At 38.0% G+C, this 25394-nt stretch overlaps 1 protein-coding gene across 3 annotated transcripts in view; it reads right to left on the bottom strand.

Annotated features, from left to right (window-relative positions):
- The window catches only part of IntS14 (integrator complex subunit 14), a 286147-nt gene that overhangs the window by 44044 nt on the left and 216709 nt on the right, over positions 1-25394 (bottom strand). For all 3 annotated transcript variants that reach the window (XM_090377975.1, XM_090377974.1, XM_090377976.1), the window contains exon 5: positions 21409-21553. In XM_090377975.1, the coding sequence (XP_090234101.1) occupies positions 21409-21553 (145 nt within the window). The remainder of the gene's footprint in view (positions 1-21408; positions 21554-25394) is intronic.

Below are 25394 nucleotides of genomic sequence, written 5' to 3'. Positions count from 1 at the left end.
TGGAGAATACCAGCAATGATCAATCTCTAGGATGTGATGCTTGTACTTATTGTGAAAGTGTCTCTTCATCGGTTTCTGTTGTAGCCTACTTGTCTAGCTGGTTGTGATGATCAGTGTCTAGGATGTGGTGCTAGTGCTCATCTGTGGACAGTGTCTCTTCATTGGTTTCTGCTGTAGCCTACTTGCCAGGTTGTTGTGCTGTAGCGTAGGGGATGACCATTGCACAGTACAGTTGATTTGTAATGTGAATGTGAAATTTGCATTGTTAATAATTGTGTACTGTACTATATTATTTCTATATGTATGGCGGATTTGCAAGATTTTTTTTTTTTTTTGGCTAGGGGCCACTTTACTCAATAAATGAATGAAATACCCCATGTGCCTTTCTTATATTTAACTTCAACAATTTCTCCTCCACTTTGCTCTCAATTACAAAATCATTAAGCTCCCTGTTAGAGTTTAATAAGCTTCTGTCCTCCACTTAGTGGAGGACAGAAGTTAATTATTAGTGGAGTCCCACAGGGTTCGGTCTTGGGTCCTCTGTTGTTTTGTATATTTATCAATGATAATGATATTTATCAATGATGAAGGTATATCAGGCTTAGTGTCAAAGTTTGCAGATGATACAAAGGTTGGCACGGTTGTTAATGACAGTAATGGCAGTGTGCTACTGCAACAGGATCTAGATAATTTGGGCAGATGGGCTAAGAAGTGGCAACTGAAGTTTAACCTTGATAAATGCAAAGTACTGCATATGGGTAGAAGTAACCCCAGAGAAACGTACCAACTGTGTGGTACTACACTTAAGTGGTAGAAAATGAAAAAGACCTGGGAGTAATGTAATTGTGCAGTCAGATATGAAGCTTTTTGAGCGATGCAGACAGGCTGCCAGGGCAGGTCATGGGTTTTGTCAATGATATATAGGAATTTTGCTAGCAGGGAGAAGGAGGTGATTGTCCCTCTGTATAAGGCAATGGTCAGGCCGCGCCTTGAGTACTGCGTACAGGTCTGGAGGCCTCACTTTAGGAAGGATGTAGATTCACTTGAGCGTGTACAGAGAAGAGCAACAAGATTGTTGAGGGGAATGAAGGGATCCTCTTACCAAGAGAGGCTTAAGTTCTGCAAATTGCAGTGGCTGGAGACTAGGCACCTGCGTGGTGATCTGATTGAGGTGTATGAGGCCTTGAATGGGTTGAGCATGCTGAATTCTGATGGGATCCTTCCACTTGTTCAGATTACGAACCTAAAGGGGCATAAATTCAAATTAAGAAAAGACAGATGTAGAATAGATGTGCGGAAATTTGCCTTTAGCCAGCGGGTGGTTAATTGCTGGAACAAACTTCCATCTGTCGTTGTGGAAGTTGATAGGTTAAATAAATTTAAGGAGGAACTGGACAGGCATTTAGAGGGAATGGTGTGATTTTTTTTTTTTTGGCTGATGCTGCATAAGCTCATACACATGCTTTCTTGCATCACATGCCACTACTACTACTACTTCCCTACAGAATTCCTCATGTGTGAATGTACATGCAAAATACTCATTCACGTTGTCAGCTATCTCAGCAGGATCATCATCAACAGTCAAACCATCGATATCAAGTGGACCAACTTGATTCATCCCCTTCCTTGTAGACTTAATATAAGTAAAGCAGTCTTTAATGTTTTTCTTTGCATCCTTTGCCAAAGATTTTTCATAATCTGCCTTTGCTTGCCTAACCCTTTTGTGACTTGATTACAAACTAGCTTATATTTACCATAGCCTTCTGTCTCGCCAGATAATTTTTATGTATCCCATGCATTTTTCTTCTCTGCCACAAGTTTCATTAGTTCATCTGACATCTGTTTAGACCTAAACCTTGAACAGTATTGTATAGAATTTAAAAACTGTCTGAGACCACTGTAGTCACCTTTATGAAAGCAAAAACACTTCCCTTTACCCCTGATGGTAGTTACATCTTTAAGTAAATCCCACATCAGTACACTATGATCACTGATACTTAGTGGTTCCTTTATCTGAAAATTCTTAATGCACAAATAATTAGTGCTGATAATCAGATCAAGAGTATTACTCTCTCTTTGGTTGCCTCTTCAACATGCTGCTGTAGAAAACAATCATCCAATAAATCCGCAAAAGTTTTGCTACAGTACGAGTGACCAACCCAATATCTGGAAAATTAAAATCCCCCATGAAAGACATTCTGATTCACAGGCTCACTATTTCTCTGCACAATTGTTTGTTGTACTCATCAGAGTCATTAGGCCTATAACACACTCCTACTCTCATTTTTGCTTTCCCAGTGCTTGTATCATACCAGACATTGCATTGTCCATCTATGTAAACTGGATGCACTTTCTTAGATTCTTAACTAACAGCATAACCCTTCTTCCCTTTCTATTCTTTCTATACACATAGTGCTCCCTATATTGCAATTCTGCACTGCTTATATCTGCGTGACACCATGTCTCTGATATCCCAACAATATCCGCCTTTGATGTCCTGACTAGCATTTCAAATTCATCAAATTTATTTACTATACTCGTGGCATTGGTGTACATGCAAGTATACATGCACTTGTTCTTACTCTTAGTTATCCTAACACAGCCCATGCATTTACTTGCTCCATGATGACTCCCCTAAGTCCCTGAAATCCTCAGCACCTTGCTTACCAAGATGCTGCCCAATCTAATAGAAGCGGTGCAAGAATCATTTTCACCACCACTGCCTGCAAAGTATTGTTGAAGTATTTCTTTGCCTGCTGCTGTTGTTACTGTGTGGTTTGTGCAAAAGCCACTTTGGCTATGACATGTCAATGTACTGTATCTATAATCTGTGCGTATTATTGCCAATTTGTTGGTTTTGCTGGATGAATAACCTAACTTTCTGAAAGGGACTATGGAAACTTACTATGGAACCCATGGCTAAAGTGTAAAAATAACTCATAAATTCCTTGTCTTGACAAGATTGAATGTGGACCACTTTTTTTCACATGGTGTGGAAGCACAGTTATTATAACCACTTTGCTCTCTGTGAGTGTACAGCTCTGTATTCAGTATGAAAATTGATAGTTGCTCCCATATGTCCCCCCAGATGTCTGGCAAATTCTTTGAAAACTTTGGGGATGGTTTTCCCAGAATCTATGATCATCTATTCAGAGATTTCTTATTAAAATATTAGCATCAGCCATTTGGAAGTCCCAGGCTTTTGTTACACCAGCCACAAATAAATAAATGAAATAAACTATCTATGTGACTCTCTCCTCGCATAGGTACTTATCTATTTGACCTTTGAATTCCCTCAAGATGCCAGCCACAACCACCCATGGAGGAAACTTATTCCAGTAGTTAACAATTCACTGGCTAAAAGAACACTTCCTATAATCCAGTGTAAATCTCTTACCCCCATAATTTGAATTTATGGTCCCTAGTTCTGGAATCATTTATAACCATTAAAATTTTGCCTTCGAAGTTTTTATAATGAATCTTTTGTAATTTTAATATCACTAATTTCATGCCACTTAGCTTCACTCACACAGCCTTTCCTCCCTCTGAATCCTCTTTTGTCTGTAAAGATCATTGTGAAGTATACCTGTTCAATTCATCAGCAACATCACCTAAGTTATTTACACTCTTAGATAACCCAACATTAGCTTTGTTATCTAAGACATTCCCACACTCATAGCTAAAGGATCCAATCTTGTTTTTTTTTGTATTCACACACATGCCACTGGTTCTAGCAAGTTTATTAGTTTCAGAATGAATGATGTCCACGTTAAATTTTGAGATTTTTCATCTCACAAACAGAAAAGCCAATCACAGAATGCATGCAATTTGAGGATATAAAACAATTATTCTGTAAGGATTACAATGGCCATTTAGGGCTAAGAGAGTTAACCATAAAGGTGTTAAGGAGTAATGTTCTAGTCCTGAAAATCTGGTTGATTAAAAATAATTTAACTGACAGTAGATAGTCAAAAACTACCAATTTGTAGTCATAATAATAACACTAATAACTTGTGTGTTTGGGTTAAGTAATGTTGACAGCACATTACATTTCCGGCACTTTCAATTTTTTAATTGAATTTTCATTTTCTGTGATTAATAGAAGTGAAAAGTAAATAACTATTTAACTCATTGCCAGTTAATTAATAATTAACTAATAATATAAAAAAGTTATTATTTTCACTTCACATACTTCAAAGTAGCATTCACTCAACTTTTTATAATGTACCTTACTTCATTCTGTATTTTGATAGAAATTGAATTGAAATAGGTATTTCATGCTCTGTGATTTAATAAATTAAAATAGCAAAACATACCTCAGATTGTAGTATGTTGTCAACACTCTGTAATGTACTTACATACTTCTTCCTGGATTTTAATAACAGTTGAAATAACATGCTTAAACATGTATTTCAGTTTTCTGGTGTGATTAATATGTTCTTTTTATACTCTGGAATGACTACCAGGTCAGAAGAGTTTACAATAAATCATGAATACAATCACTAATTATATATATCAGTCATACAGGCTTGAACCCCAGCCCACTCAAACAGCGTATGCTACTGCACTTATGCCCCTGACCACTCGGCTATGATTTATATGTTTAGTAAACTAATAACAAAAAAAAAATAATAACAAAATAAAATAAAAACAAGCACTGAAAAAAAAAAAAAAAAAAACGACTTATGTGCATCCTCCATATTGCTCATTCATTCCTCCAATCAGTGCAGCAAAACAAAAAAAAATTCTGTACTTCAGCTACAACATACAGTATAAGGCCAGTTTATGTGATATACACTGTGCTGCCACTTTATTAGGTACACCTATCTAGTAGCGTGTTGAGCCTCCTTTAACCTTCAAAACAGCCTGAATTCATCTAGGCATGAATTGAACAAGATGCTGAAAATGTTGTGCAGGAATGGAGTACCATGCAGACATGAGTGTGTCACGCAGTTCCTTGAGATTCGATGGAGGTGTAGGCCTGTAGCGAACAGCCCTTTCCAGCTCATCCCAAAGATGTTCAATAGGATTGAGATCCACGGACTGAGCGGGCCACTGCAGCAAAGAAAAGTCATTGTCATGTTCCTGGAACCATTCCGTAGTGATTCGGGCTTTGTGCACCGGTGCATTATCCTGCTGGAAGTAACCATCTGAATGAGGATAAACTGTCAACATGAACAGATGCACTTGGTCAGCAACAATGTTTAAGTATGATGTGGCATTCAGATGTGAATCTATGGGTATCAATGGACCCAACATGTGCCAAGCAAACATTCCCCACACCATAACACTGCCTCCACCACCTTGCACAGTAGTCATCAGACATGACGGGTCCATGATTCATGTTGTTTTCACCAAATTCTGAGCCTTCCATCAACATGATGCACCAGGAACTTCGACCCGTCAGACTAAGCAACTGTTTTCCAATCTTTGATAGTCCAGTGCTGGTGTTGCTGTGTCCACAGGAGGCGTGCTCTCTTGTTTTTCATTGATAACAAAGGTACGTGACATGGCTGTCGGCTGTTGTAGCCCATTTGCAACAAAGTGCAACTAGTGGTCTGTTGCAATATTTTGTTCTGTACACCAAGGTTATATTCTGACGTGATGTGTGACATTGTGGCCCATCTATTTGCTTGCACAATTCTAGCCATCCTCCTCTGACCTCTCTCATCAACAAGCGATTTTCTTCCACAGGAGTGCTGTTGAGAGGATGTTTTATGTTCATTGCACCATTCTCGATACACCCTTGAAACTGTGGTACGTGAAAAGTTCGGGAGAATTGCCGCTTCAGAGATGCTTTGTCCAGCATGTCTTGCACCTACTACAGCAAAGAAAAGGCCGTTCGAAGTCCGTTAGATCACTCCTTTTCTCCATTCTTGTCACGGTTTGTACGCTTAACTGATACTAGAAAGGTTGTTCTGCTGCATTTATATCCACAACTGTGGTCATGTGACTTGCAATGTTGTGGGACAAACCATTTGTGTGCGCAGGGGTGTACCTAATAAAGTGGCAGCACAGTGTATATGAAAAAAAAATAATAATAACTATTTAATAGTTATTAAATATAACTATTTAATAATAATAACTTTTAATAATAAGCATTTCTGTTTGTCAGATATTAATGAAATTTGGTACAGCTCGACAAATCTTTCTAAAAGAGCTAAACAGCAAATTTCACAAAAATCCATCCTTTGGAAGTTGAGTTGCTATGAGTAGACAGACATATGGACTGACAGACAGACATGGTGAAACCAATAGGCACCTTATGCATATATATGCAAATGTGCCTAAAAAAGCAAGAAATAAAATGCTATATATTGTATTTCTAAACACATTTAGTACAGTACATATGTTTTAATTTTCACATAAATAATACTGTACTTAATACAAATTGTATGACTATAATAATGTTAACTAGGCACATTGATAACAAAATGACTAGTATGGATCCTAATGCAACATTGAAAATATATGTATATAATATATATGAAGCCTTTAAATGACTTAAGAAGTAACATAAATATGCAGTACACTGAATACATATAAAATTAATGCACTGGCATTTCGAGAATTGTAATAAAAATTATTGTCACAAGAACTGAATGGAGTTAGTTTATCTGTTATAAAGGGTTTTGTAAGTGATGTTAACAGGCCTCTAAATGACCATATGATTGAAATCATTAGGAGAAATATGGCTATTTCACCTGTCTGGCATTGAGTTGAGACAAGTACCCTAAGCCTTGGTTGGGTAGAGACTAGAGAAAATAGCAATTCTGCTATGCTGTGTTTGATAGCTGGTAACTCTTTTAGAGTGTGTAAATGCTATCTGCTGTTTGGATTGCTTTTTGAGAGCTGCTAAGTGAATTTTTTTTCACTTACTTAAAAAAACATCTGTTTTTATTTAAAATCAGAATTGCAGTTATTATTTGTGCTTACCTGGTGAAGTTGGTGAACTGTTCTTTTCCTGGCCTTTGGAAACTGCTTAATAATTTTTAATACTGGATAATTAAATATTATCCTTTAACAAAAGGTACATCCAAGAGACTAAAATGTTGGTGGAATGATACTTTGGTCCCACTTATGAATGAAGTGGACTGAATTTTGGCAAAGTCCAATCATTATGTAACAATCAAATCCTCTGCTTACATCTTCATGATGGCAGTACTGTTAGTATTGTATTGGTATTGGAGTTTAAGGGCACAAGGGCAGCTAAGGCCAAAATGTGCCAGATCCTATATTATTATCCTAAAGTAACATAATGTGTTCCATTTTGGCATTAGAGGAATTCATATATATGTATTTGCTTCAGAAAGGTATAGAGTGTAGCTAGGTTAGCACTATTGCCAATCATGTGGTTAAGAGATAACGGTTCTTGCTGTTGTTGTTGTTGTTGTTGGAGTGGGTTTATTGGCGCAAGGGCTGCTATGACCATATTGCGCCTATACCGTTACTTTGGAGTGTTTGTCAATATAGGAAAGGAGACTATTCTAGAAGTGATTGTATGCGTTAATCATTTTTAGAAAGGTGAACAGTTCTGATAAAGTGGCATCATTTCCAAGTATGTGGCTTAGTTGCAGAGGTTTTTGTGAGCTAATTAAAGATCTGAAGCATGCGATTCTAGCTGAATGATAATGTGCACATTCAATGATAATATGTTTTACAGTAAGTATAGAACTACAATGCGGGCAAAGTGGAGGATCTTCTCCTAGCAGTAGAAATAGGTGTGTAAGATGTGTATGGCCAATTCGTGCTCTTGCCAGCACGACCTCTTCCTGCCTGTTTGATCGGGAACTGGATCTCCACAGCTGTGGATTGTGTTTTATTTCAAGAAGTTTGTTACCGGTTTGATTATGCCACATTTCAGACCACATCTCAATACATATCCGCCGTATGATTGGTTTGTAATCAGAAAAAGGAACAGGGGTGGAATCGAAGCAAGTGGGGTGTTTTGCTGCTTCGTCTGCACGCTCATTTCCTGGAATTCCAACGTGGCTCGGTATCCAGCAAAACGTAACAGTCCGATTATTTTTGTTGAGTTGGCATAACTGTGACCTGATTTGTGAGAGGAATGGATGCAAATGTTGTGATTTATTCTGCAGAGCATTCACCGCACTTAAAGAGTCTGTATATATTATTACTTGGGTGTTTGGAACATCGTTAAGGAGTTTTAAAGCCATTTTGATGGCGTATAGTTCGGCCGTAAAAACACTGCATTCAAGTGGTAATTGGACAGAGACAGTGCATGCAGGACTCATTACTGCAGCTCCCACGGATACATCAGTTTTGGAGCCGTCCGTGTATATCTGAAGACTGTGAGCATTGGTCAATGCGTGATTCGCATGTAGTTGTCTAAGATTGTGGTTCGATAAGGAGTGTTTTCCCCACTGAAGAAAATAGTCGTCGCAATGAGGTATATACATTGCCCATGGTGCCTGTACTGCGTCCGTAGCTTGAAAGATATTTCCAAGATAGATGTTCCAATTTTGAGTTAACTCTTGTAGCCGAATACCAGCAGGTTTGTTTTCGTTGGGTTTATTTCTATATAAGTTTTCCCACTGCGGTTCAAAAAGATATGTCCAGATGGGATGAGACGGGTGACTACGTAATTTGACTGCATAACTAAGAAGCAATACTTTTCTCCTAAGATGTAGTGGAGGTTCATTGGCATCTATATACATACTTTGCACTGGGGATGTCTTAAAGGCCCCTAAGGCAATCCTGAGAGCACTATGCTGGACCGGATTGAGCCAAGCCAATGCTGACTTTCGTGCAGAATCATAAACTGGGGCTCCATAATCTAGACGAGATCTTATTAAGGTTCGATACAGATGTAGAAGAGTGAAGCGATCGGCTCCCCATGTCATGGAAGATATAACTTTGAGGATATTAATCTTTTTCATGCACTGAGTTCTTATTTGTCGTATATGTGCCTGAAAGGTAAGTTTGGTGTCAAGTGTAAGGCCCAAGAACCGGATACTTTTGCTAAGTGGTATTTTTTGGGTTCCTAATATTAGCTCGGGATCTGGATGGAGCTGACGCTTTTTGCAAAAATGGATAGCAGTTGTTTTTGTTGCAGAGAGACGATAGCCATTGCGGGATGCCCATGATTCTATTTTATTTATCGAGAGCTGCAATTGTCGCTCAATGGACCGCATGCTTTGTGAATGATAGGATATAGTAAGGTCATCTGCATATAAATAGGTGTCAACATTAGCCGGAATATTTTCTGTTGCATTATTTAGCCTAACCGCAAAGAGCGTTGCACTTAGAACTGATCCTTGTGGGACCCCTTCTTCTTGGACAAATGTACGGGAGAGTGAATTGCAGTAACGCACTTGAAAGGTCCTGTTTTCTAGAAAACTCTGTATGATAAGGGGTAGTTGACCCCGGAGCCCTGTGGCATACAGATTTTGAAGTATGCCATACCGCCAGGTGGTATCAAAGGCTTTTTCGATATCCAAGCAAATCATGACTAGATGTTCTTTACGGATAAAAGCATTGCGTATGTTGGATTCTGCCTTGACCATAAGGTCTAGAGTTGACCGATTTTTCCGAAATCCGTACTGATTCTTATTCATCACCGAATGAGATTCTAGATACCATACTAAACGGGCGTGGATCATTTTTTCTAGTGTCTTACCAAGGCAACTGCTGAGAGATATTGGCCGATAGTTTCGTGGATCTGATTGATCCTTTCCAGGTTTAGCAAACGCTAGAACTATTGAGTGACGCCAAGAAAGAGGAAAGTAGCCATCTGAGAATATCCGGTTGAAGTATATTAGCAATGAATTCAAAGCTTGTTTGTTTAAATGTTTAAGCATTATATAGTATATCCCATCAGGCCCTGGTGCACTATCACCCGACCTATTTAGACAGCTCTCTAGTTCAAATGATGTAAAAGGTCGATTATATGGAGGAGATGCCCTTGTATTGAAGTTCAGGTTATGCTTTTCTGCTTTAGCTTTTAGCTGTTTAAAAGTAGACTCATATGCTGATGCTGCGGAGATTTGGAAAAAGCAATCTGCCAGGGCATTTGCAATTTCTGTTGGAGTGGAGAAGTCTTTACCTTTCCAGCTTATAATCGGCATTGATTCGGGGAACAGTTTACCATTCAGTTTTTTGATTTTATTCCAGATTTTTCTAATCTCTGTATTTTTAGTAATAGTGGAAGCGAACCGGATCCAAGAGTCTTTTTTCGCTTTTTTCTGCACATAACGTGCCTTTGCTTTAAGTTTCTTAAAATTAATCAAGTTTTCAGTTGTTGGATACTTGCGAAATCGATTCCATGCCTTATTCTTTTCTCTTTTAGCATCACGGCATGCATCATTCCACCAGATATTGGCATGTCTGCGAGGACTGGCTGTGGTTTTTGGTATAGCACAGGTTGCAGCTGTTATTAACTGTGCAGTAATGTGGTCGGTAACTTTATCTATGGACTGGCTTTTGATGACTTCATTATCAAAGGAAATTGAATCTGTGAACTTGTTCCAGTCTGCTTTTGAAAATTTCCATTTTATGCGGCTGGCTATATGTGTGGTTCTGTTTGTTTGCAATTTGCAAATAATTGGGTAATGGTCACTGTTTAGTGGGTTACTTGAAACTATCCACTGAATGATTGGGAATAGTTTTGGGGAACATATTGATAAGTCTATGGCAGTAGATACTCCGGTGGGAAAATGAATATAAGTGTCAGCACCAGTGTTTAATAATGTGAGATTCTGGCTCTCAAGAACTGTTTCAATAAGTTTTCCTCGTTTGTCTATCTGGGGAGATCCCCACATAGTGTGGTGCCCATTGAAATCTCCTAGTAGAATGAAAGGAGATGGAAGCTGCTTTATAAGGTCCTCCAGTTCTTTCACAGTGAATTCTTTGTTTGGGGAAAGGTATACAGAGACAATGGTTAAAGTAAAATTTAAAACAATACGTATGGCTACAGCTTCTAATGTGGTCTGCAGGGAGATCTGTTTTGTAGGAACTTTGTTGTCAACTAGTATGGCTACACCTCCTCTGGTTGAGTTAGTATTGCTTCTGTCTTGTTGATAGATACTATAATTTTTAATCACTGGAGTCACCTGCGGAGTTAGATTGGTTTCTTGCAAGCAGAGGCTGATTGGACTGTGCTGTTTGATTAGGTCATAAATATCAAATATATTGCTTCGTAGACCTCTACAGTTCCACTGTATAATATTCTGCATTATTTAGTTTTTGGGATTGAGTATGGTTCTGTCTGTTTTTTATATCCAACCTGCTTGTGTCGTTCTGGTTTCATCTTTTCTTTTTTTGGGAAGCTAGGACGCCCAAGGTCCATATCATCTTCTGCATGTAAATCTAATATTGTCTCATCATGCGGGGTACCAGCATCTGTGTCCATATTTCCTGAGTATGGTTGTTGTGCAATATTTGGGGATGATGCTTTCAATTTCACAGTTTCTGGTAGAGTATCAGTTGCAGTTGGTGGGACTGTTAGCGGAGTATTGTTAGCACAAGTCACTTTACATTGTTCTGTAGGTGGCTGCTGTGGGACCGACAGCACTGATCGGGCCCAATCAGCAATTGAGATGGATGGAGGTACTGTGACTGCCGTTTGTGTTGCAGCTGACTGGTATTTTTTGGCTGCCGCAGCATAGGTAATTTTTGGCATACTGAGCATAACTTTTTTCCTAGCTTCCTGGTAGGTGACCTTTTGCTCAACTTTGTATTTCTGGATCTCTTTTCCTACCCTCCAGAGTTCACATGATTTTGAGTATGCTGGATGCTGGCCTTTACAATTTGGGCATTGTGGCGTTTCTGCATTGCAGTCCGTTTGTGCATGAGCTTTAGAACCACAGTTTGGGCAGATGGCGTCTCCTCGACATACTGTTTGCGAGTGTCCAAATTTTTGACACTTGAAGCATCTGATTGGGTTCGGAATGTAGGGACGTATTCGGCAATTAAGGTATCCGGCTTTGACACATGATGGTAAGGTTGGTGTACTAAATGTGAGGATAATATTCCTAGTGGGAACAAGTTCACCATCTTTTTTAATTATTATCCGCTTTGCTTGAACTACCTTTTGTTCTTTTAGTTCTTCTACTATCTCGTCTTCAGTGACATTCATCAGGTCCCACTCTGCTATTACTCCTTTGGAGCTATTTAAAGTGGCATGAGGGGTGACCTGTACTGGTATTCCGCCGAAAGTGGATAATTTCAGTAGAGACTGAGAATGCTGGTGCTTAGTTGTTTCGACTAGAAGATCTCCAGATCGGAGTCTTTTCACCATTTTCGGTGAACCAGCCACACTTTCCAAACATTTCTGGATTAGAAATGGTGAAAGTGAACTCACAGGTTTGGCAGAAAGAGAATGTAATATGAGGAACGCTGGATATTCCTGCTGATTCTCATTTTTGCGTAGTCTCTTAGATTGTGATTCGTCACGTTCGGGTTCATTTGAGTCATGACATGAGCGTCTAGGCTCAAGTACTGGAAAGTTGTCATAATCCATGGTTGCTCCTTTTAGCCCCAGAGGATAACTTTTCCTCCAGGTTACCGGCCCCGCCACGTGGAGGCAGGAGCGGTGCCACCAGTGACCAAGCGATTAGAGATTAGTGGTTAGTGTGTTATGTGTTATTTCTATATACAAGAAGAAGAAAGGTACCTTTCCTTTCTTTTGAAAAGCTTACTTCTTTATTTAGAAGAGCTGAAAATAAATAACTTAGCAAATGAAACACTTGAAATTTCTCTGAAATCTATTAACTCTAGAGAAGTCGCTTTGAAATTCACTTGTAGATTCGCTTTGATCACTCGCTTGGCACTCGGGGCCAGTACTGTTAGTAACCCTAGGTATATCTCCATGTGCAGCCCAAAGTAAGTAGGTTTGGTGTCCACATCAGACAGAGGAATGACTGCTCTAATGTGTAACTAGGCAACACTAGTTAGCGGATGACTTTCACTGCCCAGTGCAATACTATCACTTTGCTTATTGGAAGCTTGAAGTGGTGAAACCAATGTTTAGTCAAAGCTCTACAATCCTCCATCTCTTCCATCATTCACTGTGAGTTGTCTTTTGAGGTTATGATGAGTATTATAGCAAGATCCAATATTCCTTATATTTTAAGAGTATAGCTTTAAAATAGGTTTCACAGGTTGGCAGTTAGATAGTTTACTGGACTAAACCTATTGGTAACTCTCTAGGAGGCATCTGGGTCAGCTAATGTATAATTTTGCTGCCTCTACTCTACTCTACCACTTAGTGATTGGATGGAGTCAGGTAGTGTGTGTGTGTATGTGGGAGGCATTGTTGAGGCCATGTTATGTCAAGAAGCTTAGTACATTCCTGCTGTGTATACTCCGTATCCAAAAAATTCATTAATTCATACAACACATTTCATCTTATCTACTCAATGCATCACGACTAGTCAAACTAATAGAACAAACTTATCCACATAAATATCTGAACCTCTCAAAACGTTCCTCATTTATTTCAAGAATATACAATCTCAATTACATCCATTTCCACCTTCAATCTATTAAGCCCCACTTACTTTTTCTGACAGAAACTCAGTTATCAGTTGTCAAAATCACTAATCATCTCAGTTACCATAAGCATTCACTCTATGATTCCTCTCACTTTAAAGGTAATATATGTGCATATTAATGCTCTGATATTCCTTATCAGAACCTTTCTAATCTGGAATCTCTTCTGGCTTAAAATCTTTTTACCCCATTTTGTCAAATTCACCTGTTGCACCTATCGCTCTCCCAACTCTACAAATCACTCTAAATTACTTGAGTTCCTTTCTCTGAACCTTGACTTTTTCTAATCTAACTTGGTCAACAGTGAGGTAATTTACCTTTGTGATTGTAGTGTTACATGGACCCAGCCGGTCAAGGTGCTGAGAATTTTGCAATTATTAATGACCTTACACAACTTGCTCATTCACCTAACAGAACACCAGACAATCCTAATAAAACCAACACTTTTCCTTGCTAACAATCTTTCAAAGCACACAATCAATGTTAGTAGTCCCTTTGTGATGGTCTTATTTTCTGTAGGATTTCTATTCCTTTTTTTCCTTGGTTGGATTTACTGTTTTAAATATTCTGCTCCTAATCTTTGCACAGATAGTGTCAGCAAAATTATTCTTATAAGGATGAAATTCTATATTACATATTCTATCCTAAAATTTTGTCCTTTATCTAAACCTTGGTTTTTCACAAATATGTTAAGGATGTTCATGAAAAGAATGTAACATATCACAGATGGCCTGTATCTAAATCTCCACATTCATTTTCTGCCGGCAATAAAACCTACAACGATTGTAAAACAATTATTAATCAATCCATACTCAATTCTGAATGTGCTAAAGGTAGAAAGCTTGCTTCTTGTCCAAATGGTAATTGAGCCTTCTAGTCTTTTGCCAAAGATATTGGCAAAACTCCTGTCTATTTCCACCTCTATTACAACCTGGTGGTTTTGTTGCATCCTCAGCTAAAGATAAAGTTGAGTTATTAGCATCATACTTTTCTTCTAACTCTTGGATAGGATAGATGATCTAGGTAAATCACCTGCTACCATTCTGAACACACTCCAGTTGACGTCTCCTATGGTCTTTCAACAGAAGAGCATTAGAAGAATTTAGAGCAACCTTAATGCCAAGAAAGCTCCCGCTCCTGATGGCATTTCCCCACTTGTTCTCAAAACCTGTTCTCCTGGGCTTGTTCCTTCTTGTATTGCCTTTTTACACTTTCTTATTCTACTGGTGTTTTTATCTTCTGTATGCAAATTTGCACATATCAACCTAGTTACTAAATAGCCCATAAATTGTCAACTTTTAAGCTATCTCGAAATCTTCCAGCTGATCAGTGATCCCCAATATGGATTTTATCAATGTATTGATCCACTGGTGATATAGTGGCCTACATTACTCATATTTGGACAAATTCAGAAAAATTTGGTGAAATTCTAACAGTTATTCTGGACACTTCTAAGGCTTTGGCATAAAGGTCTTCTAAACAAGCTCCTATCTTGGAGCATGAGTGTTTTTTGCAATTGGTATCCAATTTTCTCTCTGGATGCTCACTCAAAGTGATAGTAGATGGCATTCTGTGTTCTAGCTTTTCAATTAATGCTTGTGCTCCACAAGTTTCAGTTATTTTTCCTGCTCTTTCCCAAAATCACGTATATTAATGATCTTCCACTGACAGGAAATCCTATCCACAGTTTTGCTCATGATAGCACTTTACATTCCACCTTCCAGTTTGAGAAATCTGTCCTGCACAAACAGTTTCAACTTGTTGAATATCCATCAGTGGGGCAAGAAAAACTTAGTTAACTTCAATCCTAAAACTTGAGACTGTTTTATTTCTCATATAAAGGCTAGTTTACCACTCTTACGCTCATCTTTGATGACACAGATTTCTAGACAAGATCACATTTATCTTTTGGGGATTATCCTGGCTTCTAATCTCTTGGCATAAGCAAATCACAAACATTTCTTCCTGTGCATTGAAAAAAATTGTTTTCTTTTTTTGTTGCTGGATTTTCTTTTCTTCTAAACAGCCACTGAACTCTGTACAAATCTCAGATCTGCCCTAACATGGAATACTGCTCCCGCATCTGGGATGGTATTTCCAAATCCTCTCTCAAACTCCTAGACTAATCAAAAGAGGCAGTCAGGTTAATTAATGATCCATCTGTTAAGAGTCTCTCCTCTGTCTCGCAGACATTCAATTTCTGCTGCATGCCTTTTCTATAGATACTTCCATAGGCCTAGTTCTGAACTGGCATCTGCAACTTCAACCCTCTCTTCCAAACCAGTCTGAACACGTGCCTCAACCAGACAGCATCCATTGGGGGAACCCTGGGAGCTGCGTTACAATTAACGCTATGTCCAATTCCAAATTCACAGAACTAACTTTTCCCTGGCCTCATTTATCCCTTCTACAGCTGTTTTCTGGAACAACCTCCCTTTACAGAAATTCATGTCTAATGTCCACAAGCATCTTCTGTCTTTTCAACCTTCAACTTGTGTACAGTACTTAATTTTTGTTTTTGGGATTTCATTAAAAAAAATATAATTGTCAAAAAAACCTCCACACACTCTTCAGTTGTTTTCTTCAATATAAACATTTACAACTGGGTATGACTCCATTATTCATAACTTTTATGAGTACTATGATACATGGAGGCAAGAAAGGGCACTTGATATAGCTGTCATGTTTGATAAAATTTCACTGGAAGGATGTGCAGGGACAGTATTGAATTATCAGACTGCCAAAATGTTTTAAATTGCATTTAATTTCTCCTTTAAATGAGTTTACTCTTTTACAAAGTGAATGTGAAATCATTCTAAATCTTCCTAGCCAATCTAAAAAAATTTCAAAATTGTATCATTAAATTTTTGTTTAGGAACAAATGCTGTTCCTGCATAAATAAAATATAAAAAAGAAGGTAATACAAATTATAGATCTGGATTAGCGAGGCTTTTCTGTAATATCAATGTGTGTTTTTCTTTTTTGCACTGATACTTTGTGAAGGAAAAAAAAATTAATTTGGCTAGAACTGGGATGTTTGCTTTTGTCATTTTAATATTGCAAAATATAACAAAAAATATTGCATTTTAGTTTTTCCTCCATGTGTAGTTATCACTACCTCTACATTACAATGATTTTTGCAAGAAAAATTGGTGGATAACAGCAATTCAAAAATGAAAATTCCTCTTTGTGAATCATTCTAGGTGAACAGATATTTCCAATTTATTGGATATTATTAGTTCAGAAGAAGAGGAGGAAGATAATGTTAGTGCAATTAGACAATTTTGTATTGAAAATATATATTTGCTTCTCTAAGGCACAAGAAACTCTATACATATTTTGGGGAGTCTGCTGACGAGGCTACTAGAGACGGTCGTGTTCAAAGCCGCTAAGTGGATTTTTCTTATTTATTGATTTGAAATTGTTTTTCTAAAACTTTTGATTTAAATTTAGTAGTATAACATTATTTTTTGACTTTCTGATTAATTTGGTGTATTTATTCTTTACTCGGCCTTCTAATTGCATAAAAGTATCGGTAAAGGTTTCCACGTGTTTCAACTTCGCTACGTTCGTAATTTTCCCGCCTTTGTGATACGATAGTTATTTACCGTACTAGATAGCGTTAGTTGAACTTCGTTAGCAGTTAAATTGTACGTTTAAATAAATACATATGACTTAGATTACAAACGTAATATAATTAATTATATTTAACATAATTAATAACATAATTATAATTAATAGAATCATGACTCAGACCAGAGCAGCAAAGCAAAAGGCTCAAGCTAATGGAAGTGCTGTGGCTCAGAGCAGAACTGAGGGGGGCAGTTGTCCTCTGACTCACAGCCTTATAAAATGCACTGTTTGCTTGATGTTTGCAGAGCAATCGGGTACGGGACATGATACTGCCAAGGGGGATGTCTTTGTGTGTGCGCGATGCAAGGAGTGTATCGATATCAGGCAACAACTCGGCGTTCTTGTGGGCCTATATGAAAGCTTGAAGGACAGGGTGGATGCCTCGAAGAAACTAAATTGAGGGGCCCATCAAGCTCTCAGCTGCCCACATCAACGCCACAGCTTGCACTTGGGCATCGCGTGACACAGAGACAACCCCCAAGGCAGAATGCGCTGGTCCCGAAGGAACTAGTAGTTGTTGGTGACTCTATTGTCAGGGAAACGGGGAACATGCTTTGTAAAAAAGATAGGTGGAACAGGACCAGGGTATGTCTGCCAGGGGCAAAGGTTGATGACGTTGTAGAGCGAATATCATCTTTTAAGGGCACAAAAGGTGATATAGTTGTACACGTTGGCACTAATAATATTAACAGTAGGAGACCGGCAGAATTACTTAACAAGTACAGGTCACTGTTGAACAAAAGCCGAGAATTAGGGTTGAATTTGAAAGTGTCTGCAATTCTGCCCAGACACGATAGGAGGGAGTATATGATGGGAGCATTGTCGATCAATTCGGCCCTGGAAAGATTGTGCAAGGCTCAAGGGGTAGAATTTTTTTCAGCCTGGACTGTACTTGTTAACAGGAGGGACTGCTTCTACAGGGATGGGATACACTTAAATAGAAAGGGTGCAAGAATATTTGCTGATGCTATCGAGGCAGTGTTAGGTGGGTCGGAAAACTGCTAGCTTGGGGGGAGACAAAGACCAATAGATTGACAGTAGCCACTGGCAGAGGTGAAAGAGATTCTTGCACTGCTTCTATTAGAATGAGCAGAAGACTGAAAAACAAGATGCATGGTATTTCAGAGACTGCTGGGAGCCATTGCGGTACAAATAAACACATGGGTTGTGTTAGGGTAGCTAAGAATAGAAACAGGTGCAGGTATACTTGCGTGTACACCAATGCTAGGAGTTTAGTAAATAAATTTTATGAATTTGAGGTATTGCTCAAAACATCAAAGGCAGATATTGTTGGGATATCAGAGACGTGGTGTCACACAGATATAAGGGATGCAGAACTGCAATTTGGGGAGTACAATGTCTACAGAAAGGATAGACAGGATAGGAAGGGGGGAGGGGTTATGCTATTAGTTAAGAAACACATAAAAACCAAGGAAGTGAAGCCAGTCGACATCGCCGGACAGTGCAGTGTTGAGTCAGTTTGGTGTGACATAAGCATTGGGAGATCAAAATTGAGAGTAGGAGTGTGCTATAGGCCTAATGACTCTGATGAGTATAATAAGGAACTGTACAGGGAAATAGAGTGGGCCAGTAAATCAGGGAGTCTTATAATGGGAGATTTTAATTTCCCAGATATTGACTGGAATTTGGGGGCTGGTTACTCACACACTAGCAGGGCTTTTGTGGATTTATTGGATGATTGTTTTCTACATCAGCATGTTCGGGAGGCAACTAGAGGGAGTAATACTCTTGATTTGATTATCAGCAGTGATTCTTCATGCATTAAGAATCTGCAGATAAATGAACCACTAGGTGGCAGTGATCACAGTGTGCTGAAGTGGGATTTACTCAAAGAGGTAACTACCATTAGGGGTAAAGGGAAGGGTTATTGCTTCCGTAAAGGCGACTACGATGGACTGAGACAGTATTTAAATTCTATACAGTGGGACCAACTGATGATGTTACCAACAGCAAATTCAAAATGGGAAGCATTCAAAGAACTTCTCTTGGAAGCTACTAGGCTTTACATACCAACTAAGAAATATTGTTCAAGGTTTAGGCCAAAATGGATGTCAGATGAACTAATGAGGCATATGGCAGAGAAGAAAAATGCATGGGATACTTACAAATTAACACATGACACAGAAGCCTATGATAGATACAAGTTGATATGCAACCAAGTTACAAAGGAGGTTAGGCAGGCGAAGGGAGATTACAAGAAATCTTTGGCAAGGGATGCAAAGAAAAACAGCAAAGAGTTCTTTACTTATGTAAACTCTAGAAGGAAGGGGATGAATCAGATTGGTCCACTTGATATTGATGGGTCAACTGTTGATGATCCTGCTCAGGTAGCTAACAAACTAAATGAATATTTTGCATCGACATTCACACATGAGGAGTTATTCAGCAAGGGGAATGCCAGAGGTGTATTCAACTCTAGCAGTAAGCTACAGAATCTTGAAATAACTGGGAGTAAAGTGGAGGAGAAACTGTTGAAGATAAACACAAGAAAGGCACCCGGGGTGGATGGGATCTATCCAGTTATATTAAAGGAGGCAGCAAAGGAAGTAAGCAAACCCTTAGCTATAATTATGAGAGCTTCCTTGGACTCAGGGGAGGTACCCATAGACTGGAAATGTGCAAATGTGACCCCAATTCACAAAGGAGGATCAAAGGCTGACACAAGTAATTATAGACCTGTGAGCTTAACTTCTGTTCCAGGAAAATTAATGGAGGCACTGGTTAAAGAAGCACTGCAGGATCATTTAGACAAGACTTCAGTTATAGCTCAGACACAGCATGGTTTTGTTAAGGGGAAGTCTTGCCTGACCAACTTGATTGGATACTATGATGCAGTCACAAAAGAACTGGATGCAGGGAATAACTTTGATATTATATACTTGGATCTTAGAAAGGCTTTTGATACTGTTGCACATGGAAGACTGCTACACAAATTGGAGCAGTGTGACATTGGAGGGAAATTGCTGCTATGGATAAAGGGGTGGTTGAGCGGGAGAAGACAGAGAGTGGTAATCAATGGACACTGCTCATCGTGGACTAATGTTATTAGTGGAGTCCCTCAGGGCTCAGTGTTGGGTCCATTATTGTTTTCTGTATTTATAAATGATATTGATGATGGTATATCAAGCTTAACGTCCAAGTTTGCAGATGATACAAAGGTTGGCAGGGTTGTCAAGGACACTACTGACACTATGCTGCTGCAACAGGATCTGGAAAGGTTGAGCAGATGGGCTGAGAGGTGGCAAATGAAGTTTAACATTGACAAATGTAAAGTACTACACATGGGAAACAGCAACCCCAGAGCAACGTATCAACTCTGTGGTACTACACTGACAGTGGTAGAGAATGAAAGGGACTTGGGGGTGGTTGTGCAGGCAGATATGAAGTTCTCTGAGCAGTGCAGATGGGCTGCAAGAGTAGCTCATGGAGTATTGTCAATGATATACAGGAATTTTTCCAGCAGGGATAAGGAGGTGATTATTCCATTGTATAAGGCAATGGTCAGGCCACACCTAGAGTACTGTATACAGGTCTGGAGGCCTCATTTCAAGAAGGATGTAGAGCTGCTGGAACGAGTACAGAGAAGGGCAACAAGATTAGTGAATGGAACAAAGGGGTGCTCTTACGAAGAAAGGCTTAAAGTTTGCAAATTACAGTGTCTGGAGACTAGGCACCAGCGAGGTGATCTGATAGAGGTGTATAAAGCCTTGAATGGTTTAAGCATGCTCAATGCTGATGGGATTCTTCCTCTAGCTCAGAAAAATCACCTGAGAGGGCATAAATTCAAATTGAGGAAAGACAGATGTAGGATAGATGTGCGGAAATTTGCCTTTAGCCAGCGGGTGGTTGGTTGGTGGAACAGACTCCCATGCCTTGTGGTGGAGGTTGATAGCCTAAATAAGTTTAAGGCTCAGCTGGACAGGTATTTTGAACGAACAGAGGGGTGAAGTGGAAGTGGGTTTTTTTTTTTTTTTTTTTTTTTTTGGCTGATGCTGCATAAGCTTGCTTTCTTGCATCAAATGCCTCTACTAATGCTAAATGCTAATGCTATATTATACTTTATTTTATGCTTTGTTACATTTCTTGTTAAAAAAAAAAAAAAAAAATACTGATTTAATCTTGTTGTAATAATCATCATTTGTAGACTTCACCTTGAAAACAAACTGTCACAACTCACACAGTATTTACTATTATATGTATGTATAAAATATATTTTAAATTTTATTTCCAAAAAGTCCTTACCCCAGGTGGCAAATTGCTACCATTCCTTCAACTTTTAAACTCCCATGTAGTAGTACACAAAATGATGGTTGCTTCCCTTCTTCGCTACCTGGAACATCCTCATCTGAAGCATCCACATCTTGTTTCACTGTTGACTTGTTGTCATCTACAAAATAAAACAGCACCAACAAAATAAGTAGCGGAATAATATGAAAAAAAAAAAAAAATAATAAAAAAAAAAAAAAAAATCACACTTCCTCCATATCTTAAGCTATATCATAACTATATCAATTTGAATATTAAAAAGGCTGTTTAAGCATGAGTAATGCATCTCCATTATTTCTACTACCAAGGTAGTATTGCATGCATCGTTTTATTATATCTCATATTACGAATACCTTCACAACGAGTTGCCTTCATATTGCACTACTTCGAATAAGTAACGTTTCTCTGGTGGCCTTCTCTACAAGAGGAACATTATTTATTCGAAGTAGTGCAATACCTAGGCAACTGGTTGTGAAGATATTCGCAACATGAGATAAAATAAAACAATGCATACATACTACCTGGGTAGTAGAAATGATGGAGATGCATTACCCATGCTTAAACAGCCTTTTTCATACTCTGACATTTTGTCAAGAAATATATTTAATATACACGGGAAGTTAGTTATAAACCAGTTATAGATTAACAAAAATCAGTAGCTTTCGGGACGCGTGTCCCTTTGTCAACTGACATATTAAATACAAAATTAAATACAATACAACGAGCTGAGTGAGGCACGTTAATCATGCGTCATTGTTGTTGCGCGGACGTGCTGCTTTCTACGCCACTGATCATCCATCAATAAAACGGTTGTCTCTAGGATGGGATGTAGACGTATGCCTTTCGGGCGATTTAATGCCTTTGGATTGTTTTAATCTAAAACAATGTTTTAGATTAAAAAAAACAGTGTTTTAGATTAAAAAAAACAGTGTTTTAGATTAAAACAATCCCGTACTTTAGCTTGCCTAAAGTACAGAAGTACTTTAGGCAAGCTAAAGTACGACTGTACAAGCTAAAGAAATAATTACAAACTAAGTTTGCAAAAAGGCATCATTATTTGTACACCTCTTATTGTGAATCACTTCACAACATACTTCAAATAAGTAACTCTTCCTAAGCAGAGAAGCCTATTTTTACTCATTCTCAAGTATAACCAAAATAAAACAGCAGAACATTATGCTATTTTTTTAAAAAAAATGCTACTTCGACACTCTCAGTTGTATCCAGAAAAGTCTTCTGACTTTTCTCCCAAAATATAGTAAGAGATTATGCCTAATGCAAAGCATAAAAGCACAAAATTCCTTTTTTATTTTTCTCATGGAAGAAATATATCTTAAATCACCAGTGACATCACATGCATCTCAAATTGGTAGTAGTAGTAGTGGCATGTGATGCAAGAAAGCAAGTGTATGAGCTTATGCAGCATCAGGCCAAAAAAAAAAAAAAAAAAAATCACACCATTCCCTCCAAATGCCTGTCCAGTTCCTCCTTAAATTTATTCAACCTATCAACTTCCACAACGACAGATGGAAGTTTGTTCCAGCAATTAACCACTCGCTGGCTAAAGGCAAATTTCCGCACATCTATTCTACATCTGTCCTTTATTAATTTGAATTTATGCCCCCTTAGGTTTGTAATATGAACAAGTGGAAGGATCCCATCAGAATTCAGCATGCTCAACCCATTCAAGGCTTCATACACCTCAATCAGATCACCGTGCAGGTGCCTAGTCTCCGGCCACTGCAATTTGCAGAACTTAAGCCTCTCTTGTTAAGAGGATCCCTTCATTCCCCTCACCAATCTTGTTGCCCTTCTCTGTACACGCTCAAGTAAATCTACATCCTTCCTAAAATGAGGCCTCCAGACCTGTACGTAGTACTCAAGGCGTGGCCTGACCATTGCCTTATACAGAGGGACAATCACCTCCTTCTCCGTGCTAGGGAGAAGGAGGTGATTCAGCATAGTTGGTGGATCAGCATAGTTGGCAAAAAGAAGACAACTGAAATTACGAACATTAAAGTCACTAAGGAATGTTGGCCCGGAGAAAATTAAGATTTAGGGAAATAAAGTTAGAAGTTCAAAGTGATTTACAGAATTTTCAGAGCGACAAACAGAAAATGAATATAAGTAAGTGGAGTATAGAAATTTTGAGTCAAAAAAATTACAAAGAAAAGATTCCAAGCTCATGCAGTATGTGGCAATGAATACACTACAATAATTTGCTCTTTCAAGTAATATTAGGAGTTTCAGTGTGTGTGTATGTGTTTTAATAAAATTATGAAAATGGAACAGAAATCTTTCTACTGTACACTGTTTTCATGAAAAATCATATTTACAATTCCTTAAAAAAATCATCACGGCTTCGTAGCTGCCATCAAGTCACCCAGTCTAAAAAATCCCCAAAATCCACTGTTGAATGCTGTACCACTTCAGCATTCAACAGTGGATTTAGGGGGAGGTTAGGAGAGGGGGAGGGAGTTTAAGCATACTTTAATGTTTTTCTATTTCAGATTTTACTGATTTTATTTAGTTTACTATTATTTGCTGTATGTCAAAAAGCAGCAAACGCCATTTGATAGATTATTCCTAATTCATGTGAATTGTAATCACACATGAAAAAGCAATGAAAATCACTAACGCTGTATAATTATTTGGCCCAAAGAATGCCAGGCATGCAGCCAATCAACAGAAAAAGTAATGTGGGGTAAAGTGTCTCACTTTTATCCCCCCCTTACTTTATTTGTACAGGCAGTTATGAGTACAGGCTTTGTGAGTTCCTGGGTTTACGTGTTTTTTTTTTTTTTTTTTAAGTATCAAGTATCAAGAAAATCAAAAATATGAACATTAATTGCAAAAAATGAATGTTAAACATTCATAAATACCACATTTCAAACCACGTGCGTAGCTATACAATACAATGTACCCCGCTTTACGATATTAATCCGTTACCATCGTATCGGGAAAATATCGTAATGTGAACCCGATAACACTGTTTTTTGGAAATCCATTCCACGACCTCGGAATTCAAATTTTCGCTATATAACTCCATAAAATGTTGTTTTTATAGTGTAAATTGTATTAATTATCAATTCAAATCATTAAATGCAATACACTTTCATCGTTATCACATGTTATAAGAACCAATTTTGAATGGCTTTGTGGCGTTTTTCTAAAGCACATTTCTGGAAGTCACGACCATAAAACAATAAAAACAATTTGTACTTTCTGGTTTATTGGGCTTTTCTGTTACTGCAAGCAATTATAAACGAATAGTGAACTCGATGTTATTGCATTTGTGAAAATACCTATAGCTGGGATTGTGTGGGTTTTTATGTTATTATGGTGAAATGTGTTTGCCCTTTACTGAAATCTTTAATCTTATAAAAAACAAATAAAATTTCAGAATCTTCTCTTCATTCCGTTTTTTTTTTAAAGCTTTGTAAACTTGTTACTCTGTGCAAATCGTGTTAGTTGCAATTTGTGCGTTCCATTAAAAAATGCTTATGCATGCTATTGAAATTTATAAAGAAAACAGAAGATTATCTTGGAAATAAATGCCTCTTGAAGCATTTCTGAAGAAGACGACTCCTTGTGCAACAAACCAAGCCAATAATGAGTGACCAACGAGTGTGATTTAGTCGATGATGATGAAGAATAAACATTCTTTAACATTTGTAAGTCATAAATAATTTCTCTATTATTATAATTTGCTTGATTTTACAGGCTATGTTTTCATTTCTTTGGATAAATCAATCATTTTTTAAACAAACTAATTAGCTAACTAATTTCATTGTTGATAATGTAACCCCTATTTTTAACATTATGTCTATGGGAAATAAATTCCTGCTTTGTGAGTTCACTTTACGAGCGCGCGCTAGGAACGAATTAACTCGTAAAGTCAAGAACTACCTGTATTTCTATTTTAGAGTTTACTGATATTTATTTAGTTTACTATTATCTGC

Source organism: Mastigoproctus giganteus, chromosome 7 (assembly GCF_048544385.1).
Source record: "Mastigoproctus giganteus isolate SK-2022 chromosome 7, ASM4854438v1, whole genome shotgun sequence".
NCBI lineage: Eukaryota > Metazoa > Arthropoda > Arachnida > Uropygi > Thelyphonidae > Mastigoproctus > Mastigoproctus giganteus.
Note: the sequence above shows the minus strand (reverse complement) of the source record. Positions and strands in the feature narration are given on the sequence as shown.